The 21,464-nt window shown below is 34.9% G+C and overlaps 1 protein-coding gene across 2 annotated transcripts in view; it reads left to right on the forward strand.

The window, feature by feature from the left end:
• Nucleotides 1–17,765, forward strand: part of LOC141961473 (heparan sulfate glucosamine 3-O-sulfotransferase 1-like) — a 58,934-nt gene extending 41,169 nt beyond the window's left edge. For both annotated transcript variants that reach the window (XM_074908402.1, XM_074908401.1), the window contains exon 2: nt 16,018–17,765. In XM_074908402.1, coding sequence (XP_074764503.1) covers nt 16,137–17,066 — 930 coding nt within the window. In that variant the 5' untranslated portion in view covers nt 16,018–16,136 and the 3' untranslated portion in view covers nt 17,067–17,765. The remainder of the gene's footprint in view (nt 1–16,017) is intronic.
• Nucleotides 17,766–21,464: the final 3,699 nt, after the last annotated feature.

Here is a 21,464-nt window from a genome sequence, read left to right on the forward strand (position 1 = left end):
TAATGCTATCCAAACAAAAAAGCAGGAAAAATGTAAGGATTATTTATGTGTGCCAACGTCTGGAAGCCAAGTGGAATGGTTGGTTGTTCTCTGTGTTAGGGAGGTCCTATCTGAGGAGAGAAACCTAGAATTCGGTGAAGCAAAAGAAATTGTCTAGAGATCAGTGAGAATGGTCAGAAGGCTAGAAAACATGACTCACAAGCTGAAATTAAATGAACTGTGACTGTTACCATGTACCCTCTTAGGTTTTTCTGTGTACAGTAGAACATCTTCAGATTCATTAAAAGCTGTTACAACTGTTTAGCATTCATCATTTAATCATGTTAGTTTGCACCCTGCCACCTATAATATGTAGAAGGATCCGAGTTCCTAACTTTCTCTGTTAGCTTGTTTCATTTTTTGTATTTACAGCTGCTTCTCTGGCATGTGACTCTAGTCTGTCATGCTGCTACCCTTTTTCTTGTCTTGTGTAAAAGTCATCCAACTTTGCTTATAGTCAATATCAACATCAAACTGTATGCTCTAATTGTAAAGTTCCTGGTCTTCACTAAAGTTGGTGAAACACGAAAAGTTTTGCTTTGAGTTATGACAGTGGTCATTTAGTCAGAAATGGAGATCTTTCCCTGCCACTCTTGCCACAGAACTCAATAAAGTAAACAAATGCATCCAAACCTATAGAAATCATTTAGTCTTTATATTAAATTTATTTGGAAAATATATTGACATAAGTTGGTTTATATTTTATATGATTTACCCCCTAGTTATTATGATCCCAGAAGTGCAGATTTCTCAAATTCCGTTTCCCCCTATCTCTTGTAAAATATATTTTATAGTAGATTGCTTATTTAAGACACTGTATTTTGAAATACAGCTTAAAATGTACTTTTTCTCTGTTGGCTGTTCTTTTTTTTTTATTTGCATTACATAGGTCTTCAGTAACATTTAGTGGCAATGACACTCCTAGCTGTACATCATTCAGAGTGTATAACTTTGTCAGTTTTAATTTTTTTGCCTTTTTGTTTCACCAAAAGATGTTTTTCCTGAACTTGCAAGGGGATGAGCAAAGGTTATTCTAGTTCATTTATCTAATGTAGCAAAGTATAAACTCCTGAGAAAAATACACACCTTTTGACTATCTCCCTGTATTAACAAATCATTTATGCTTGCAGTCTTCAGTTGACAGTCACCTCTGAACTCTGAGAGAGATTGACCAGAATGAAATGCAGTGTTGCTAGTCACTCTGAACTATTAGTTTACCAAATACATTAAAATTGTACTGGCATTTTCTCTCACTGCTTTTTCATACTAATAGCGTGCTTGCCTTTGTCCACTACTGTGCATCAAGCTGAAGTTTTCACTGAGATTGAGTGTTTCACAAAGAATCCTAAAGGTAGGGCTTTCCAGGAAGTCTGAGGGATCTAAGTGTCCACCTCTAGTTTGAAATTCAAATTTCAAATGAATTAGTAACTGAAGCTCCCTTAGGCTCCTTTGAAACTCTCAGCCTGTATCTTTTTCTGAAGAAATGCATGGTGCAAGGTTCTGAATTTACTGGATGCCGAAGATTTCCTGTGCATTCCTGCACTTTGGTTTCAGAGCTATTTTTTTAAAATCATTGAATCTTTGCTTTTTCCCCAGAAACTAATAGTGAAATTCTTTGTCAGAAGGGTCAAGTAAACTATGTCAACCTGTTCTTTTCTCCATGCTATTTAGCTTGCGTGGTCAATGGAATCTAAAAGCCATGTAAAAATTTTGCTCAGCAAAAAGTGATTTGTGTTGGATTATATAGGAGGGGGAGGTGTAATCTAAATAAATTGATTTACTTTTAGCATATCATGGTTCCCTTCCATTTTCTTAATTTTTTCCATGTAATTTCTCCCAATTTATATCAACAACTGTGGCCTTTTTTTAGTATTGTTCATAGCTTTAAAATCGTTATCTTTCAACATGTGGGCTGATACTGCTTGATAGTGTAACTCTGTAATTTAAAATCCTTCCAGAACACCTAGATATATTTCTAAATGTGTATGGTAATTTAATGTCGCAACAAAACTCACCATTACAATCTTAAGGAATCCAATTTATGTTTGTTTCCACCTTTCTAGCCATTCAAGGTATTTGGATTTGCATTTGTAATATCACTGCAAGGTGAAAAACACAATTCTGAAGAGCACAAGGTGAGGAAGAGGAACATATTTCAAAAATTTTGTAATTTCATAACATTGCTGCTAAGTAAATTATTCTATGACTGACTTCTGTGGAACTAAAATTTGATCAGTGTAAATGCTTCTAAAAAATTTCACCCTCAAGGCTTGTCTTCAAGGGGACATTAAGAAAGATGAGGTGTAAATTTTAATACACATTAGCAGTTGAGCTCTAACTCTCCATGTGAATAATCCCAGAGTTTAAGGAGGTTGCTCTACTTGGAGAGCATGTAATCAACTGTAAATTCAAACTCCATCTCACTTTGTTTTGGCATCGCTCTCCAAGGCATGTTTGCTCCAGCCCCCACAGGAAAATGTGGAAATTGAACTCAGATTCAGTCTCCACTACAGTCACAACCATGATACCATCCTTTCCACTTTTGCCTTCCTACATACATGCGCTATGGTAAAATCTAAGTTTTCCTAAGATTTGATATGTTGTAACAAATCTAAGTTCTTCTGTGCTTGAACAGCTGTTCATGTTTACTATGTATACACATCTATCTGTTTGCAATAAACTTTTATAATCTACATTTATCAGCATCAGCTGCATTGCTTGTGAACCCAAGTAATTTAAATCCTTGAATCTGACTACATTATTTTCTATTACTGCCTGTTCTTTATTTCTCTGTGTGCTATTTGTCTGTGTGTATTTGCACAAATACAGAACCTAACTGTGGTCATTAAAATTACTAATAACATGATTTTGCCTACAGATGCTTAATTTTTTGCTTTTTGTACCTTCCATTGCTTTCTCCACTCCTTAGCTCTTTCACTACTGGCTTTGTGGTGCTTTTAGTCAAAGTTAGTTACATATTGTAATTTAAAATATTTCAGTTTCTCTCGCATATTTAAGAACACAGCAGATCCATAATGTTCTATGAACTAGGTTGGACTTCATGATTTATTTCTCCTGCTATTTTTAAATTTCACTGAAATTTTGTTTCTGAAACGTTTTCAGACTGTGAATGACAATTATGTCAGTCATTTTCTTTAAATGTCAGGGGAAATAGCTGCATTTCATGAATTTTTGATGTGCTACTCTCTATATAATTTTGGTAAGCTCCATAGTATAAGAATTGAGACTTTTTCACATTCAATGATTGAATCTCTTATTTCTCACACACTGACACTTCATTGTTGTTTGAGTGTATCATCTTGATTCTAATCTCAAAAATTTGCTCTGAACTGTTGATTATCTATAAACTCAGAGTAAGTGACTCTTTCTTTTTACTGTAGTTCCCTTTAAGGCATCAGTGGGTGTGACAGCTTTCCAAGTACATCCATGTCAGATTTACCCCCAGCAGATAGAAAGGTTCTGGAAGAAATTTAACCTGCTCTTAACATTAACGTTCTTTTTGCTTGAAATGTATTTAAATTGATAGATGCTATAAAGACTAAGTGGGATACGAGTGTGAAAATATTTTAGTTAAGAAATGTCAAACTGCAAATCTAAGATGAAAATTCAGCATTAAAAATGTAAAATAATATATACAATTTATAGTTTCTAGAAGAAATACTGTCCTCCCTTGAGAGGAAAAGCTATTACTGATGTTTTAAAACAGAGCTGGCATCAATAACTGGTAGCTTACACTGCTTACTTGCATTACCTTTTTTAGCATGCTGTAAACAGAAATAACTATTCTGTATTTTATAGTTACAAATTAAATTTAAAATCCAGATTTATTTTCCCCTGTGGGTACATATTTAAGGTAAAAAGACTGAACATTCGTCATTAGAATGCAGAAAAAATCTTTTATTGCCAGAAAATTAAACATGAAGTTACTTTAAATGGAAGTATTCGTTCTTCACAAACTGGACTGGGAGGAGAGAGTGTTATGACTCTGCTTTGCAAACCACTTTATGTATCAGTAACCAAACAGTGAGATACTAAAAGCTGAGAGTAGGAGGACGGATAGGTTGTGATAAATAATTCTGGTAATTCTCTAACTAAATGTCATGTTAATCTTTACGAATTACTGTGCATTTGTGAGGTTTTTTTAAAAAATGTAAAGGTCCTCTGAAATGGTGCAAGATTTGGACACGTCATCAGATGCAAACAGGTAGTCTGCAAATGTTTGTCAGAAAGTTGTTACACATACTTTAATGTGTTTCTTCCATCTTGTAGAATTGGAAAATGGTTGTATCAGTGTCTAAGAACAGGCAACCTTCAGTGGAGTTCTCAGCCATCCTAGAGATACAGAAGCTTCAGATGATCAACATCTTTAAAGATTACACTGCCATTTACCTAGGGAATTAAGATTCATTAGTCTTACATTCAGCACCGTCCAACTTCATTTTGTTAATGGAGTAAAATACTATTCACTGTGAGTAAGAGTAGCAGAATGTCTTTCTGATTTTGTATGCTCTTAGGCCGTTTGTTTTGAAAGTGTTGGTTTGGTGCTTCACTTTCTGGGGTTTTTTTTGAATCCCACTGGACTTTCAAATTAACTGGTATTCAGCTGTTGACATGTTCAAAGGTTCTTCAAAAAGTAACTGCTAAGCTACTGATGAAGGATGCCACAAAAAACCTGCTGAAAATACTTCTGTTAACACTCTGGAAAAACTCAGAATGTATTGAAAACGGAAAAAAAAATCTACTCAGAAGTAAAATGTACAGTGAGATAATTTTTAAATTGCACCATGCATAGGAGCTGCTGAGTGTGCTTATGGGACAAGAAAAACAAGGATCATGATGCAGAAGATGTGTACTTTATGTTTAAAACCATCACATACAAGCACCTACATCCTTGCTTTATATAACAGTGCTTCAGTGGTAATGGAGCACATGTAAAAGAGAAGTGAGGACTGATCCTCAACTTTTCTTTTTTAAATTTCCTGAGGAAAAATTAAATGGGCTAGAACAGTATGGAGTATGTGGGTTGTAAACTATATAGTAAGAAAAAAAAATTAATTGTGGCGAAGCAATGGCAATGATAGATTACAAAATCACCTCCTCCTACAGAAAGTAAAGATGTTTTGCCAGGCTGGAACTGAAATATCGAAAGCTTGTGCTCTGTTTTTCTGTCTCTCTTATTTGGGTGGTAAGGACACAGAGGGGGAATGCAAGATAATGGGAGAACCTTTTGCCTTTATGCCATGTTAAAGTTTTGATCTTTGGGGAAATGTCCAGTTTTTGTGGCAATATAAGATCAGTCTGCTGTCATACTGTATCTTTCTGAGTACCTGAAATCGGGGATTTTACAATCAATTAAAGTACATGTGCTGCGCAGCCTACCCGCTGCTAAGACAAGGACTTTGAACATTCTAATATTTTATTGTTCTAATTAATATGCAGTTAATTATTAGAACAGATCAGAACCACACCTTACCTCTGCTTCTTTCTCCTCTGTTACAGGGGTTTCTAGCACCTTGCTAACTACTGGCATACTGATAACACCATTCAGACTTAAGGAGAAAAATATTAAAAAGTCGTTATAAAATATCTAGGTGCAACAAATGTGTTCCAAATTGATACTACGATTTCAAATAAAAAAGTACCAATTATAAATTTTATCATCATGTCTAGCAAACACAATATTTGAATTTTGAATCTGGGAGGGAATCTTACCATGCTTCGATACAGTCTCTGACCACATCTATTGTGGCTCCTCCTAGTCAGAGTTTCTAATGTGATGAACACTTACTATTTGTCACAAGTCTTACAAATTTGAAGTCAAGTCCAGATCCTGAATGAATATGATGGCTCCTAAATATGATTTTACCATAAAGACCTGGGTGAAAATTGACAGACAGAACTTAAAAGCTTCAAAGAATTTCTGTAGGCACTCTCAACCATCAAAGAGCCTTTCTGAGAAGTTGTAACTGATTTCAAGTGAAGCAGCATTAAATGAATAGTGCAGAAGGCAAAGTGCAGTGGGTGCAAAGCAGCACTGAGCTATGGGGGAGAAGTGATGCTGTATGCTGGGGAACATGTTCTGCCAGACTTAACCATGCTATTTGATCCAGTGGTACTGCAGGTACTTTTCCCCTGGCTTTTCAGGTTTAGAGCACCACCACGAAAAGTGTTTTTGTAAGGAGAGTTTAAAATTGTAGATGCAGAGATTGTTTTCACATAGGGAAGTGGTTTTAATAATTGCCTGGGCTGGGGGAAATAGGAGAGAGAGTTGCTTTGTCTTCCGCTGAAGTTTAAGAGGTTTAGACGTGTGCTTGTATGTCTCTAATACTTTGACTTTGGACTACTGACATGCCTACAGGTTCAGGTTGTACATCAGAGTTTGAAAGATTAGGACTGCAGAGAAGCTTTTCTAAGTTCTGTCTTTCCTAACTAAGAAGTGCGAAAGACAGATAAGACCCCTGCTCAATCTCAGAAATTCTGGAGATAAGCCTGAAAAGTGTTTGGTGTTCGCTATCTGCTCTCGGGCTTTTCAGAGTGGCAAGTATTTTTTGCTGTACTTTAACACCTTACTTCAACAGTGGAAGCAGGTCTGGTAAGGAGCAAAGAAATAGCCAGAATATAAACTGTCTTTTACTTACCCTGTGTTTCCAGACTATCATCTTTGACTCTCTGTTTAGCCTGAGGAGCAGTGTGCAAGAGGCATGAGTTTGGCACACCAGGCTATTTTCAATGTTGTATTCTGGTTATTAGGTATTTTCAAATGTTTCAATTGCTTTCATTTCTGTGTCTGCATCTGCCTGCTGGGTTGAACATGCACGTAACTTAATAGATATGTGTTGAAGGCATTAATTGAGTTTTTATTCAAGACTATTATCTATTTGTTTCTTTTCTAACGTGTTTGCCTGTTCTGTATTATAGTGTTACATTTACCTTTGTTAGCAAGGGTTTGCTTACCAGTATAAGATGGAGTTTTGTCTTTTTACTACTTTCTGTATTAATCAGTTTTAAGAATTGCTAGGCAGTTGCTTTCTGTGGTCTCTTGAACTCAAGTTCTGTATGTTTATTTACTTTGAGGAAAGACAGACTATGAGGCTTTTTTTGTATAATTTTTGATTCTTTGATGACCAGAGTCTCTCAGCATACCTAAACTCAGTGTGTCTCTCAGCATACCTAAACTCAGTGTGGACTCAGTATGTTTCTTAGTTTTGCAAATCCTGTTTCATCAAATGTTCATGCTTACTCAGACCTTTTGTCTCTGATCCTTATCTTGTCTGTTATCAGGGCCTATACCAGTACCCAAAATTTCAAGATTAGATTTTTCAGCCTTAAATCAATTGTCTAGATGACTTATGTTTTCAGCTTCTTTATATTCCCTCACATCCTCTGTTTTATAGTCACTCTTTAAAAAAGAAAAAATTGCTCCCGAGTTGTTTTTTATTTTTCTCTGCAATATTTTTCACAATCCTGGTTAATTAAAAACTATTTAAAATATCAAGTACTTTAAAAGTACTTGACTCAGAAAAATTAATATGTCCTTTGGTTGCAAGCAGTAATCAAGTACTTCTTAAACTTAGTTCACTCATCCTTTACAAGGCCAGATCATTTCAACTCTGATGGGCCTTTCAGCTGCTTTGTTTTATTGTGGATGAATTCTCAGCTCACTTTACACCTGTGCTTCTCAGTATATTCCTGAGCTAAGAAGTTGGCTCCTTCTCTTCGCGTCTGAATTTGACATTAGAAGGTCTCCAATCTGCTGATTCTTGGATAGTAGGATTTATTACCAAGGGAAGGATCAGTTTATTTCATGCCTTGTATAATGGGTATATACTGCAATTATACAGGACCCAATACAGCAATTCTTATCAGTCAGCATCATACAACTATTTCCCAGAGACTAATGCCAGAGCCTTGGAAAAGTTCTCCAAAAAGGTATTATAAACTGACCTTGACTCAGCAGACTTGACTGAAGTGCTTAACTGTGGGAGAGCATTCAAGGTGGGGACAAATGTAAGGTATGATATTGACAAGTTCTGCCCAGAATAACATTTTTGTGAGACAAAGTCTTCCTTTTTTGGAGTCCCTGAAGTTGTAATGCTTTAGTATCTCCACCAGTTCAGGTTAGCAGGGGGTTATGTTTGGTTGGGTTTTTTTAATGCCAGGAAGCTGTGTGTTTTGCAAGAGAGCGTAAGAGGTTCTAGGGTCACCTGTTTGACAAGGATTCCTGTAGGAATTTGCTGGTTTATACAACAGAGAGCTAACCTGTCCTGGTCCCTATTGAATGCTTCTGTTGCCATCTGTGACCCTCTGAGAAATGTTTTCCTTTGAAAGACACCTCTCCCATAAATCCTCTGCGGCAAATTCTCATTTTAATTCCTAACCATCAGTGAGTATTAAGGTGTTCTCTGTGACAATGAGTGTGGGCAAATTAATAATATTCAATTCATATTACCAGATGTAGAGGGGTTGAAGTTTTACCTTAATAGGATCTGTATAAATAAACACAAAAGCTAGTTATCACCCACACATCGTTACATCTTACACCTTTATAATTACACAGTTACTGCTTATTTGGCTGAAGACCTGGCATGGCATCTTTGTTACATCAATTTATATTGGTTCTGATGCATAATTAACAATTAGAGGTGTAAGTTTAAATCAACAAAATGATAATGTGATTCCATTTGAAATATGCTAATGTGATACGTAGACTGATTAGACATATAAAATTGGCCTTGTCATCTATATTAATCTGACCACTATCTATGCTTTACATCTTAATAGGAACAGAATTTTTTTTTATGTCTATTTAGAGTTATGCTTAGAATGTACCTGGCTTTATGGACTAAACATATTAAAGGCCTTTATGAAATTGTAATTCATTAACTTTTATGTGGATGGTTTGAGTATGATATTTTTCAAAGATACCATAAAATATAAATGTGTAGGCTACAGCTGTAGAAGGTTTATGTCACTCAGAAATATATTAGCGTATTTATATTGTATATATTACCGTATGTAAGGTACTGCTATATATTTGCAGTCATATTATCATTGGGCAATTTTCTGTCTTGAGTTATCAGAAAAGAGAATTAGAAAATATAATGCTAGCCTTAGGGAAGCAAACTTTTTTCAAAACTCCTATCTGCTAATATCACCTGCCAGTGATTTAATGTGTTTATAGTTTATGCTAACCTTTCTTAGCTTTCCTTTTTATCCATTATAGTCTGTGTACCTGGTAGAAGAGAAGCCTGCAGCCAATTGTGGTTATTTTGCAGCTCCTATCTTTACTCACCTAATAGCTACTTTCTTTTTTATTCCTCTTTTTTTATTCCTGTAAGGTAGTAACTGTTAGCTGTTATAAAACTGCAATCTCATTAGAAAAGATTCATCCAAACAAATTCAGTGCTGATATTAGGACTTTAAAATGTTAATGTCTTTGTCTTTCTTTGGGATAACATATCTTTTTATTCTGACACTTAAAGAGATGTCTTTAGACTCTTTCATTTCCAGAAGAGTTGTTATGACAGCAAGACAGCATTTTGGGACAGTCTGTGGGATTATGGTTTTTTAGGTAGCGCCTCATTTAGTACATCTCCCTATTAAAAATATGTCCATAGTTTGAGTAAAATGAAAGTGAACAAAATTCTTAAGTGCATAGAAGAATGTTAACATTCGTTATTGGCAGTATGAACTGCTGAGATGTTTGTTTGACTCGGGGTCTGTGGTCCTTTTTGTACTTTCTTAGTACTCTACTCCTTGTATAACCGGAGACCAGTGGAGCTCAATTTGAAGCTTGTTACAAAACTCCAATGTCATATTTTACTCACACTCAACCTTTCTCACTTTCTCCAGTTTGCATCAGACATTTTCCACAATTACAGGTGGGAGGTATTCTTCATGTCCAACTTGTGTATATTCATGGAGACTAACTAACCTTCCCTTGCAGATTTTGATAAAGCCCAGTAATGACATCATGGGGATGTTATTTAGTTATTACACTTAATCTGACAATGGAGTATGGAGTAAATGTGTAGCAGAATAGTTTCATGCCCTATCTGTAGGTGAAGGGTTATCATGTGCTGGGATAACTGTCCTTTCACACATAGTCTTCAGTTTCATGGAATAGTCAATTTGGGATTCTTCTGAATCGGATTTCACTGCAACTTTTAGAACACAGCTCTAAGCATATTCAATTGCATCTATTTCTGGTAGGGCTCATTCTAACATAAACCTAAAGTAATTGCACTGCTCGTAATAAAATTAAGGTCTACTCACAATTGTTTCTACACAGGGAACTTTTTCAAGATTTTAAGCATTTTGCACTCTTGGAAATGTGCTCTTATGTCTCTCCTGAACTCAGTCTAGGCATATCTGACCTGTGTGGATAGAAGTAGCTGAATTTTGTTTCCTTTCACTTTCTAATAAAGAGGATACATTTCTGTTCAACCGTTGGACATGTGCCAAGTATATTTAAATGTACTTTGTTTCACAAATGATTCTATAAAGCAGAATTGAGGTATTACAAAGAGGACTCTTGATGGCTGTATTATTTCTAACAGTGCTTAGAATTAGGCATTGCTTTATTGGATTTGAATAAATTGATACTGGATTGTATTAAGCAGTGTATTCCATATGCACTGGATTATTCATTTGCCTATTTTTCAAAAATGTATAAGCCATATTGAGAGCAGATTTGCATTTATTATGCTATGTAACTAGCCCTACTTTTACCAAAGGAAAAAAAAACAGCCTAATTTCAGATATTTGAAAACTTTTAGAATTGTATTATGGTGATTGTTGTTATTTAGAACTATTTATGACATAAAGCCAGTCTGTATATGGATACTTAACACTAGCGTAACAGTCATCACAGTATGATTTTGTTTTAAAGAATTACTGAAAAAGTTCACCTTATATGACCTTTGGTTGTGAATAGCTTTTTTATATTGTCAGCATTAGAGGTGTTCTTAATTATAGTGATAACATTGAGCTGTTACAAATTTTTTTTGTGCCACTAAGCCTTAAAATGTTTGGGTTGTACTCTTCTCAGTGGCTGATCTCTGTGTTGGGATGAGTTATCTGATAGAAATAAACAGGAAAAGTAGTGTACCTTTTTTTAATCCAAATAAATTTTTAAAGATCAAGACAAAAACTGGTGCTGCTTTGTACTTGTTCTGACCACCTCCCCTTGTAGTTTTCAGTAGTGAACAGGAGTATTTCTGCACAAATATCTTCAAACAAAATCCTGAGTCTGTACTTGTTTCAGGTTGGGGGGGTGTGGGGTGTGTAGAAAGTGCCATATTCCACAAAATACTCTACTTATGCTGAAGCACTGAAGAATCTCTTCGCTTTTTAGTTCGGCATGTAACTGAAATATAAGTTACCGTAAGACATGTGAGTGGCTGCCATGAAATGGCACAAAGTTGGAATCGAAAGGGGAACTGGAAGCTCTAGGGTTTTTATTCTTGGTTGGACTATAAACCTGTTATATGACCTTGAGCAGATCACATTAACCCTGACTTTCCAAAGCATTTGCACTCCTGAATTGGATCTATAAGTTGGTCAGTTGCAATTTCCTGTAAGGTGAGAATGGTGCCTTAATAGGCTGCAGACAGCTCTTTAACATAAAGTGCTGTGAAATTCTCCAATGAAAAGCATTACAGCCAGTGGAAAGTATTATGAGGAATTAATAATATAAATCAGTAATAAAAATATAGTTAGGTTTACCCCATGATGTTGTACTTTACCCTGAAGCAAGATAAATCATAAGCTGATTAAAAGTTGTTGGGTTTGTTTTTTTTTTTTTTACAATGGAGTGCAGAAGTTAAGGGTCTTTAGAACATTTCTGCAATATTAAAATAATTTTTCAGCCAGGGTAGTAGCTTCCTCAGTCTAGTCTAAGATTTTAAGAAAAGTAAAAAAAAAGCAAAAGCCCAAGGTATTATTTACTTACTTAGTCCTCTCTGCAGCATGAATTTCTTTCTGAACTTCATTTCTGCTTAATAAGTATCATATCTGTTGATGTTTCTTATGTTGCTTAGTAACACCAACACTACCAAATAATAGGAAAAAAACCCATGTAATAAGACACTATAATTCTGGTCATGTATCATGGGGTTAATTTCTTAGGAATACTCCAAGATTCAAAGAGTGTTCAGTGCAGCAATGTAAAATATATTGTTTTCATTATAAAAAGCAGTTCATATCTTCTAAAAATGTGCCTTTAATTGCATAAAGGCAGAAAAGCAACAGAAAAATTATTCAAATAACATTCAAATTATATTTGATAAATCATCTTTAAAACCTTTACATTTATGTAGCAATTATAACCTAACCACAGGTTCTAACATCTTAGAGCTTCATCAGAATCAGTCAAATACCTCAGGCTGACGTTGGAATGTTTTTCTGATGGAATTGCTCCCAAAGGCAATTTTGATCTATTTAGGCACCAGTTTTACAGCACATTCTGAATTCGATTATTTCTGGTAGTATTTCCTGGGTAAGGTTTTATTCTACCAATGATTCTAAGAAGTTTCCATTATATAAAACAACTAATTAATTGCAAACTGGTTAAACTAACATAATTGTTTTCAAAGATGGTACTAATACTTTGGGCCATACAAGATGTGGAATCTCTTCTGTTACTTGCTTTCTAAGTGTGTTTTATAGAGAATTGCTGGTTTCAGATGGTAAATTAAAGTCACTCACATCACATGTGAACCTGAGAATATTTTGGAAAACTAATCTTTCCTTAGTTCTAAATATGAATTTCTTATTCAGCTTCCAGGCTTCTTTGAAAGACAGTGTTTGCACCTGATTCTTACATGCCTGAAACCAGATAACTGTCAGTTAATTAGGGATAAAACAATATTAGTGTGTTGGGATTTTAAAAATAAAATTAAAAAGTGAATTTGAACATTTTTTAATCTGTCACCAGATCTAGGGAGAACACACCTTTGCAGTAATATAGACAGAGTCCCCAGTCTCAAATACTTCTGTGTCTTTTTACACTGGTTTTAGTTTATTTTAGAGAAATTCCCCCTTCTTCTCTCTCCTTCTATTTTTTTTTAAGCTATTAACCTATTTAGTATCAAAAATATTTCTTCTCAAAAATTCTAATTTTCTTTCTGGTTAAATAAAATTGCCTAAAATATCTGTCAAGACTCAGTTCATAAAAGTGTTTCAAGATGGGATAGTCCTGGAATTTAAATTAGATAATGAACTAAATGTCTCCACTTTTGGTATTTGCAAGGCATTTCTTCTTGACTGGTCTTGCCTTGGTTTCAAAGTGTTTGTAATCTAATGTATACAGGTGTATACACATTATAGTGTATAATGTGCTGTATGTATCAACACAAAGTATATTGAAAAAAAATTGTATTTACAAAAACAATTTCTCAGCTTCATGAAAGAATTTTCGTTTAAAAATGGATATTAATAGATTTTAAATTAACATTGGGGTTTCAGAACAGGTTAAAAGAGAGATTAACTTCTCCCTGGTCCCTTGCCCCGCCTCGCAAATCCCAGCCTACTGGCATCACAACTTTGGAAAGCAGCTGTACTGATGGCTACTTCAGAGAAGAGAGGAAGTGTTTTCAAACCCATCTTATTTGTAGGTCTATCCGTACTCAGAGTGGACTGTTTAGGAACCTTGTGAATCACCAGAAATTTGTCTTGAAATTGTTAAAGCAGAGTCACTGCTTACAAACATGCTTAACATTTGAAGGCCAGTATTTCAGGAGTCCATCTGGGGTGCAATGCCTCAAATTGAGTGGTCAGTGTTGTATAATACATTCTGGGAGAGCTTTTCAAAGCCAACATTAGCTGCCACTAAAGCAGAATAGATTTGGACTCCTCAGCAGCACTAAACAGCATGTTTACCATTTCCTAGACTTGCCATCCAAAAGAGTAGTCATTCTGAAAAAAGTAACTAGAAATGGTTTTGGCATAAACATATCTGTTGTTCCATCCTGTAACTGACATAGAAATGCTTGCATTCTCTGCTCTTGAGAGCTGTAAATAGAACCTCCATGTGAAGTTCTTAGTAAAAAGCTTGTGACCTTTGAAATGAAGTTTCCTTTCAGGTTTCTAAAGGAGAACAGTATTTTCTCCGGTCTCTGATTACAAAGCTAATTTGTACTTGGACTTTTCCTTGCTCTTTTTGAAGAAGCAGTTGCCCTTCTTGGACATAACAGGGAATGCTCTCCACAGGTTAACCCACTAAAGGTCACAGTTTATTTTTTAAATGGCAATTTTAGGGTTAATATTTGCTATCTATCTGTGAGTTTAGAGCTCATTCAGGCTAACAAGAGTAATTCCCTAGATATCCAAGAAGCTGGAGTGGGTTTTAACAAGATTTAGAAAATAGATTTAATGAATCTGTTACGTTGACTAGAGTGTTACTATCAAAAATGTTCTTATGTTAAATGTTTAAGTCTGTAAAGTAAACCTCAAAGTAAACAATTTTTAAATAGAAGTACTGAATGCTCCTCAGAGCCATGACAAATGGGAATTGGCTGTGTTTTCTAAGGTTGTTTCTAGGAGGTAAAGTACTGTGACCAATATATTCAGAAAAAGAAAGAGACTAACTGACAGTGGAACTGAAGAAGGAGCTAAAGTTGTAGTATTTCTGAGACTACTTTAAAATATGAACCATAATTCAAATAGATTCTAGAAACAGTTATTGTTTTTAAAATTATTTCTGCTTCACTATATGAAATAGCTTGTTTTCACACTCCACATTGAAAACAAGCCAAGTTAAGGACATAGATCTATCCTACAAATCTTAAAATATAATTGCTGAGAAATGGGATGAAGTCAAAGAATCCTCTCAATAGGATTTGTCCTGTAAGATTTTCAGACATAGAACCAGGCAATCCAAGCATAGTGGTTCCAGTGCAGGTTTTGCATTGAGCTGAATTTTTTAATCACTCTTATTGTGATAGCAGGTCTGTTAGCGGTCTGTTTCAAATATATACAAGAGTTACCCAAGAGATTTCAGGTGTTAACAACACAGTTACAGTGACATTTTGTTTCACTTACATATGCACATACCTGCAAGCCTAAATTTTTTTTCAAATTTTTAAGAGATTTAACATTCACCACTCCCTTAAAATGATTGTATGCTGTGTGGATTAAGAAAATCCAGCTCCAACCAGACTTGCTTCCCTGCAGAAGTTTTTAGATGCCCAGAAAGCATCTAGGTATCCATTATACAGAGCTTTGGAGGAAGTGCAGAGTATTATCTGAAGATTTGATTTTGCCAAGATTTTCCCAACACCTACGTGACTATGCTTCATAACACCTGGATAGTTGCACAGAATCCACCCCATCTCATTTATTTCTTTCACACTGATCCAACTTAGACACTTCATTCTTGGTTTGCCACACTATTAGTTTTCTGCTCTAAAGGGCTCAGATTCCAAAATTTTGCCTTTGTACTTTGTTTTCTTTGTCTAATCAAACAGAACTTTTTTGGTATAATCCATAGCTCACCACCATCCCATGCTATTATTTAGATTAGGATATACTAATCTAGCAGGGAATTTGGGAAAAGGAATTGGCATTCAGAAAGCTTTATTATATCAGAATTATTATGTCATATTGGGTATGGTATATATGGCAAGAGAAGTATGTGGCATATATGAAGGGAACTAGGAAAGCAAATAATGGTCAGGAATTTAAAATCAGGTAAACAATTCTAATGTTGTACTTAGAGAAAATAAAAGCTGTTGAAGGGTCAGTATCTACCACTGGTCACCTATGATTAAGGAAAAAAACCTCATGGTTTTGTTGTGTTTTTTTTTTTTTTTCCTGAAATAAACTTAGAGAAAAGAAGTAACTTTGTTATAAATTTTCTGTTGTGATCACAGAGTAGATTTGTGAATTGAATTGTGAATTGAATTTCCAAATGGTGATGGGCTTAGAAATACTGATTTGTCTTATTTTATTTTGTAGATGCTTCAGAAACTTGCTGTGTGTTTACCACGGGTTCTGCCAGCCAACGCAAGAGGGGACTTACTTATTCTTTTATTAGTCAAGCATAACATTATCTTCAACTAATTATTCCTCTCCACATGGCCTTCCTACTAGTGTCATCTTATCTTCTGCTGACTCATGCTCAGGGTGCTCCTGTTGAGAATGGGGCACTGTTGGAAACACTGAAGTCACAAGTAGGATTATTCAGCAATAAAAGTGAACACTATTCAGCACAGGTGAGACCTCCTGGCACAAGTCGACAAATACCTCAGACAATCATCATAGGAGTTCGTAAAGGAGGGACAAGGGCTTTGCTGGAAATGTTGGATATTCATCCTAATATTGTGGTCGCAGCTACAGAAGTCCACTTCTTTGACTGGGATGAAAACTATGTGAAAGGAATAGACTGGTATAGAAGTCTGATGCCATTTTCTTACGGAAATCAAATTACAATTGAGAAAACACCAGGCTATTTTACATCACCACAGGCCCCAGAAAGAATTCATGACATGAATAGCTCCATTAAACTGCTGCTCATTCTAAGAGATCCCACTGAGAGAGTTATATCTGACTATACCCAAGTATATTACAACAGAGTTGAAAGCCACAAGCCTGTTCAGCTTTTTGAAGATATTGTTATTAAGAATGGAGCACTTAATACCAAATACAAAGCTATTCAAAGAAGCCTATATGATGTTCATATGGAAAAGTGGCTTAAGCATTTCAGTTTGGATCAGATTCACATAGTGGATGGCAATACTTTAATCAAGGACCCTCTTCCTGAGTTACAAAAAGTTGAAAGATTTCTAAATCTTCCTTCACGAATTATGTCTTCTAATTTTTATTTTAACCAAACCAAGGGATTCTACTGCATTAGAAGTGATGGAAGGGAGAGATGTTTACATGAATCAAAAGGGCGCCCCCATCCCCTTGTTAACAACACTGTTTTAGAGCAACTGTATTCTTACTTCAGAGAGCACAATGCAAAATTTTACCAAATGGTTAATCATTCATTTGACTGGCATTAATGCATTTGGAATCAAAGTTTCTTAAAAAGGGCCTGAAACAAACTCTTTATATCTTTCTAAACTGTAGAGATTCGTATTATGAGAACTTAAATATGCTTCATTAGAGTAACAGATCTGTTAAATCATTGAAATGGTACCCTTTATGTTGGGAAAAAATAAGTTTCATGTATTTCTATGAGTACCATGAGTCATATTCTGATCTTCTTTCTCTCATCATGCAAATACATTAACATCAGCGGACTTATTTCAGATATGTATCCGTTACAAGATTTGTGCTGTTTTGGAAAAATGACTGCTTCTAACTGTAAAAAATGTAAATATTTGAAATGGTATTATTCTAACTGTTCTGTATATTTTGTTGTTAGTATTTTTTTATATCGCACACAATGATAGTGGTGTTGATTTCTAGAATTTTTCATATGTTAAAACAGGGGTATACATAGTGGCTCCAATACATAATTCATACTGTTAATATGCTGAAGTTCTTAATTAATAATAAAAGGAATCTATTTCACTTATGATATTGAATAGGTGAACTAGAAGCTCCCTGTCTGTATATCATTAGTATTAAAACACAATCTTACCATCTTAGGTTTGCAAAAAAAACCAATCTCAAACTGAAGTAGGAATATGAACTGTTTGAAGAAGCTTTAAGTGAGAGTTCTGAATGTAAAGAAATTAAAATATCCCAGACATGAATTTACACTATTATTCCATATGCTAAAAAAAAAATAAAAAATCAGCAACTGTACAAATATTTGATTATATAAACTACAGCACTTTGCTCTTGAATGAAAAAGCTTTTCATTAGTACTACCATATTAATCATGTTTGTATTCTGTGACTAGTTATTCTGTTGCTTTCCTAGCTTTAGTTTACATATCTCCATTGACACATTGATTCTTGTTTAAAAAAAAATAATATTTGTTTGCCTTCCAAAGTAGGGAGTATTTTCATTTTGTCATTTCTAATGCAGATCATGGGATGTTCTCAAAGTTAAAATAACGTGTTATATTGTATATCTCAGACAGAGTATTCAATATGCTAAGTATGACATACTCAGATTATATATAAAAAACACATCCATTTATACCCCTGCATTAGGAATATTTTTATTTTTAATATTTTTTGTTTGACATTATTGTACTGGTCTGTTCTACTTTTTCATATAAACATTTTATTATATATCAATACCAAAGAAGAAAATCAACTTGAAATGTTAGATCTGGTGCCAGATAGAACTGCAGATGTGTGTTTGAAATTGACCTATACCTTACTATCCAGAAACTCTGGCACACCCCCTAGTATAAGCATCCATTAAGTACTTTCTTCTTCAAGCTTCTCAGGACACTGGTGAGCTGTAGTTGTGTGGGCCCACTCCAGGCATTGCAGCATCAAACTCCACTAAACCCTGGTGAGGATCCGGAATCTGTGTCCTGTCTAAGACACTGTGCAGCCTATAGGAGTATATGTTCCCAACATGGAATTCAGTCTTCCACTTCACAGGCTAAAAGGTATGTATTGCAGCACAAATTTTTAGGCTTCTCATACTTTATGAGGGGGCTACTTGGATATTAGTCAGGTAGCAGTATTCCACTGAAGCTGGACAGAATCCGGCCCAGCCAGATGATGTGGAAGTAACCTTCATCAAATATTCCCTCAATAAATGTAAAATGTTGAAAATCATATAATAAATCTTATTCTTTATCTATTCTGCTACTTGCATGTGTATATATGAGAGAAAAGTGTATTTATTAGTCATTAGCATATAATTAACTTCTGAACTTAGCTTTCTGAAGTATGATTATTTACTACATCTCTGATTTCTATAGATGGCCCAAGTTGTAATTTACTTCTTCCACCTTTTCTGAGATTGTGGCTTCTTAATCATTAATATTGATCAGATCTGGGTACTGCTCAGAAGCACAAAGTTGATCTGAATCAGGTGTGCAAGTATGAATTTGTTTCTTTCAAATTAGCCAAAGAACAGGATGTTTATGCTGATCTTATACCATTTTTACAAGGACATTGGACAGGCCAACTGTAATAATTACAGTTGTGTAGTCTAACAATAACTTTTTTATTTGTCAAGTAAAAAGTTAACCCAGAAAAATTCTGAACTCTGCATCAAGCAGAGTGATTTTATACTGGACCAACACTTTATATTTTGTGGGCACAACATTTTTATCTGATAACAGAAGCCCCCAGTCCAGATTCCCTATAGTGTTTAACATAGCCTGTTCTTTCTGACCAATGCAATCTCAGTGATGAAGGAAACTCGTTCCAGTCCACTAATTTCAGAAATACAGTATTGAAGGTAGCAACATACCAGCAGTTTATCATAGATTGTAGTTTTTCTTTCAGCATTACTTTGTTTCTTCTACATTCCAAAACTGTCATATTCTTCTTGGTTTTCTTCTTTTCCATGATGATTCTATTTAAAAGTATTGAATAAGGTTGGGTGGTGGTTTTTTTGACAAGAAGCTAATTTGAAAACAATTATACTCTAACAAAGGTTTCAGGTAGTTGCCAGTAATTGCAGAGTTCCCATGTCTGTATGTCACATTCAATTTCATAGGACTCCAAGAAGAAAAAAAAAAAAATTCTAATGTCTTTCTATATTTATGCTTGCAGGCATCAAGTCTTTCTCTTTCTTCTCTGAAGTTTACAGCTAATCTTTAAATGAATTGAATTCAGGAACACCACTTGGCAGAAGCTGTATGCATCTTTGAAAGTGCAGGTCCCTTTCTGGAATTTACATTTCAAGGAGAGCTGATCTGTATGGATTAGTGATGCATATATCTACTTGATTTGTTAGCACTCTTATTCCCGCTCAGCATTTTTGGAAAGGACAGAGTTGATGGAATGAATTCATTTACCATTTTAGAGTTTACTAATACCAGAAGAAATGTATTATGCATAGTATAATTTGGGTGAGGGGTTGGTTCTTTTGGTTTGGTTTTACACAATTCAGAATTCTCATCTGAAGTTTTAGTTTGGTAAATGGTCTACAAAGATGCAACTTCTGCATAACAGAATTCAATAAATACAGTAGACTATAACATTACAAACTGTTTCAATCGGTTTCTAATTTTGTGGTCTGAAAAATATTATATCATGCCATCCTGACCTTCTCCATTCTTACCGTCTTCAAAAGATAACATTCCTGTCATCCTGAGGAGGGGATCAAATCAACTTAATAGAAGATTGACTAAGCCATACTTTAGTAATATTGAAATAAAAAGTTCTCAGTTTTTGGCACTTGGAATTCAAAACTAGCCAAATTTTGGAAAGAACTGGAGGCTCACAATCAGTTCAAAGAAGTTATTAACAAGACAAGAAATTACAAATATCTCTTATGAATTTCCACAATTGATAGCAAACCATAAACTTTTATTCTCAGAATTGGTCATCAAAGGATTTTCATCTCCTCATCTGATTCTCGAGAGGTATTTGCAGAAATAAATTTCATGTGGGAAGGTTGCTTAAAGAGATCATGCAGTTTTTTCCAAAGGTTGCTGGAACTATCTGAAACAGACCATATAGTCACATGTGTAAGACTACTTCTGAATTTATGATGATTTGAGCAGCTCTTTTTTTTGCATTCCACAAATATTAAGCTTTCACTTTAAATACTGTTCATTTTCTTTTTTAGTTAAAATTCCATAGTTGCTTTGATCTATTATCACTGAGAATTAGCAATATCAAGCAACTGGAGCTGTAACTGGATCAGTTTAGCCTTTGCCACAATAGGCAGCACACTCACTCTTAATACTTTAATGAGTCTAATATTAGTATATTTTTTATATGGGCTATATATATTACCTATAGTACATAAAGAAAAAGTATTGGGAAACTTAAGAGCGAGGTTTTTGCCTCAAACAGCTCCTAGTACTTAACAGGAAGAAAACAAAGAGGTTCCTCTATTGCACCCACCCCCATTATTTTACCAGGAAGAGAGTTGGATTTTTGCGTTGTGTGCTCTGTTTCTAGCTGCTCAAAGGCCTTGGGCTGACTTCTGGTCTTTTCTTTCACAGTTTAGCTGTGATAGAGCATTTACAGTTTCTCTTAAAGACCTGTTAAAGCAGAGACATTTTTGGAATGTCCATAGGCAATATTGTGGAGAACTTTACAGAGGGCATACACTTAGTGCACATCATTCTATGCTGTTACACATCAATTCCTTCAGTATCCTTTTGATACAAAGCCAATAGATAATCTTATAAAATGCATCAAAGAAACATCAGATTGGCTACCGTAGGAAAGTGCATCTGCATATAGTTTTCAGTCTTCATACACATTTCAGAAGTGCATCAAAAAGAATTTAAAAATTAGGTTGATTCCACAAGTTTGACTGTTAATTGCCTTTGTCAATTCAGATGCTTTCATGAGTCAGAC

The sequence above is a fragment of the Athene noctua genome, chromosome 5 (assembly GCF_965140245.1).
Source record: "Athene noctua chromosome 5, bAthNoc1.hap1.1, whole genome shotgun sequence".
In the NCBI taxonomy this organism is placed as follows: Eukaryota; Metazoa; Chordata; class Aves; order Strigiformes; family Strigidae; genus Athene; species Athene noctua.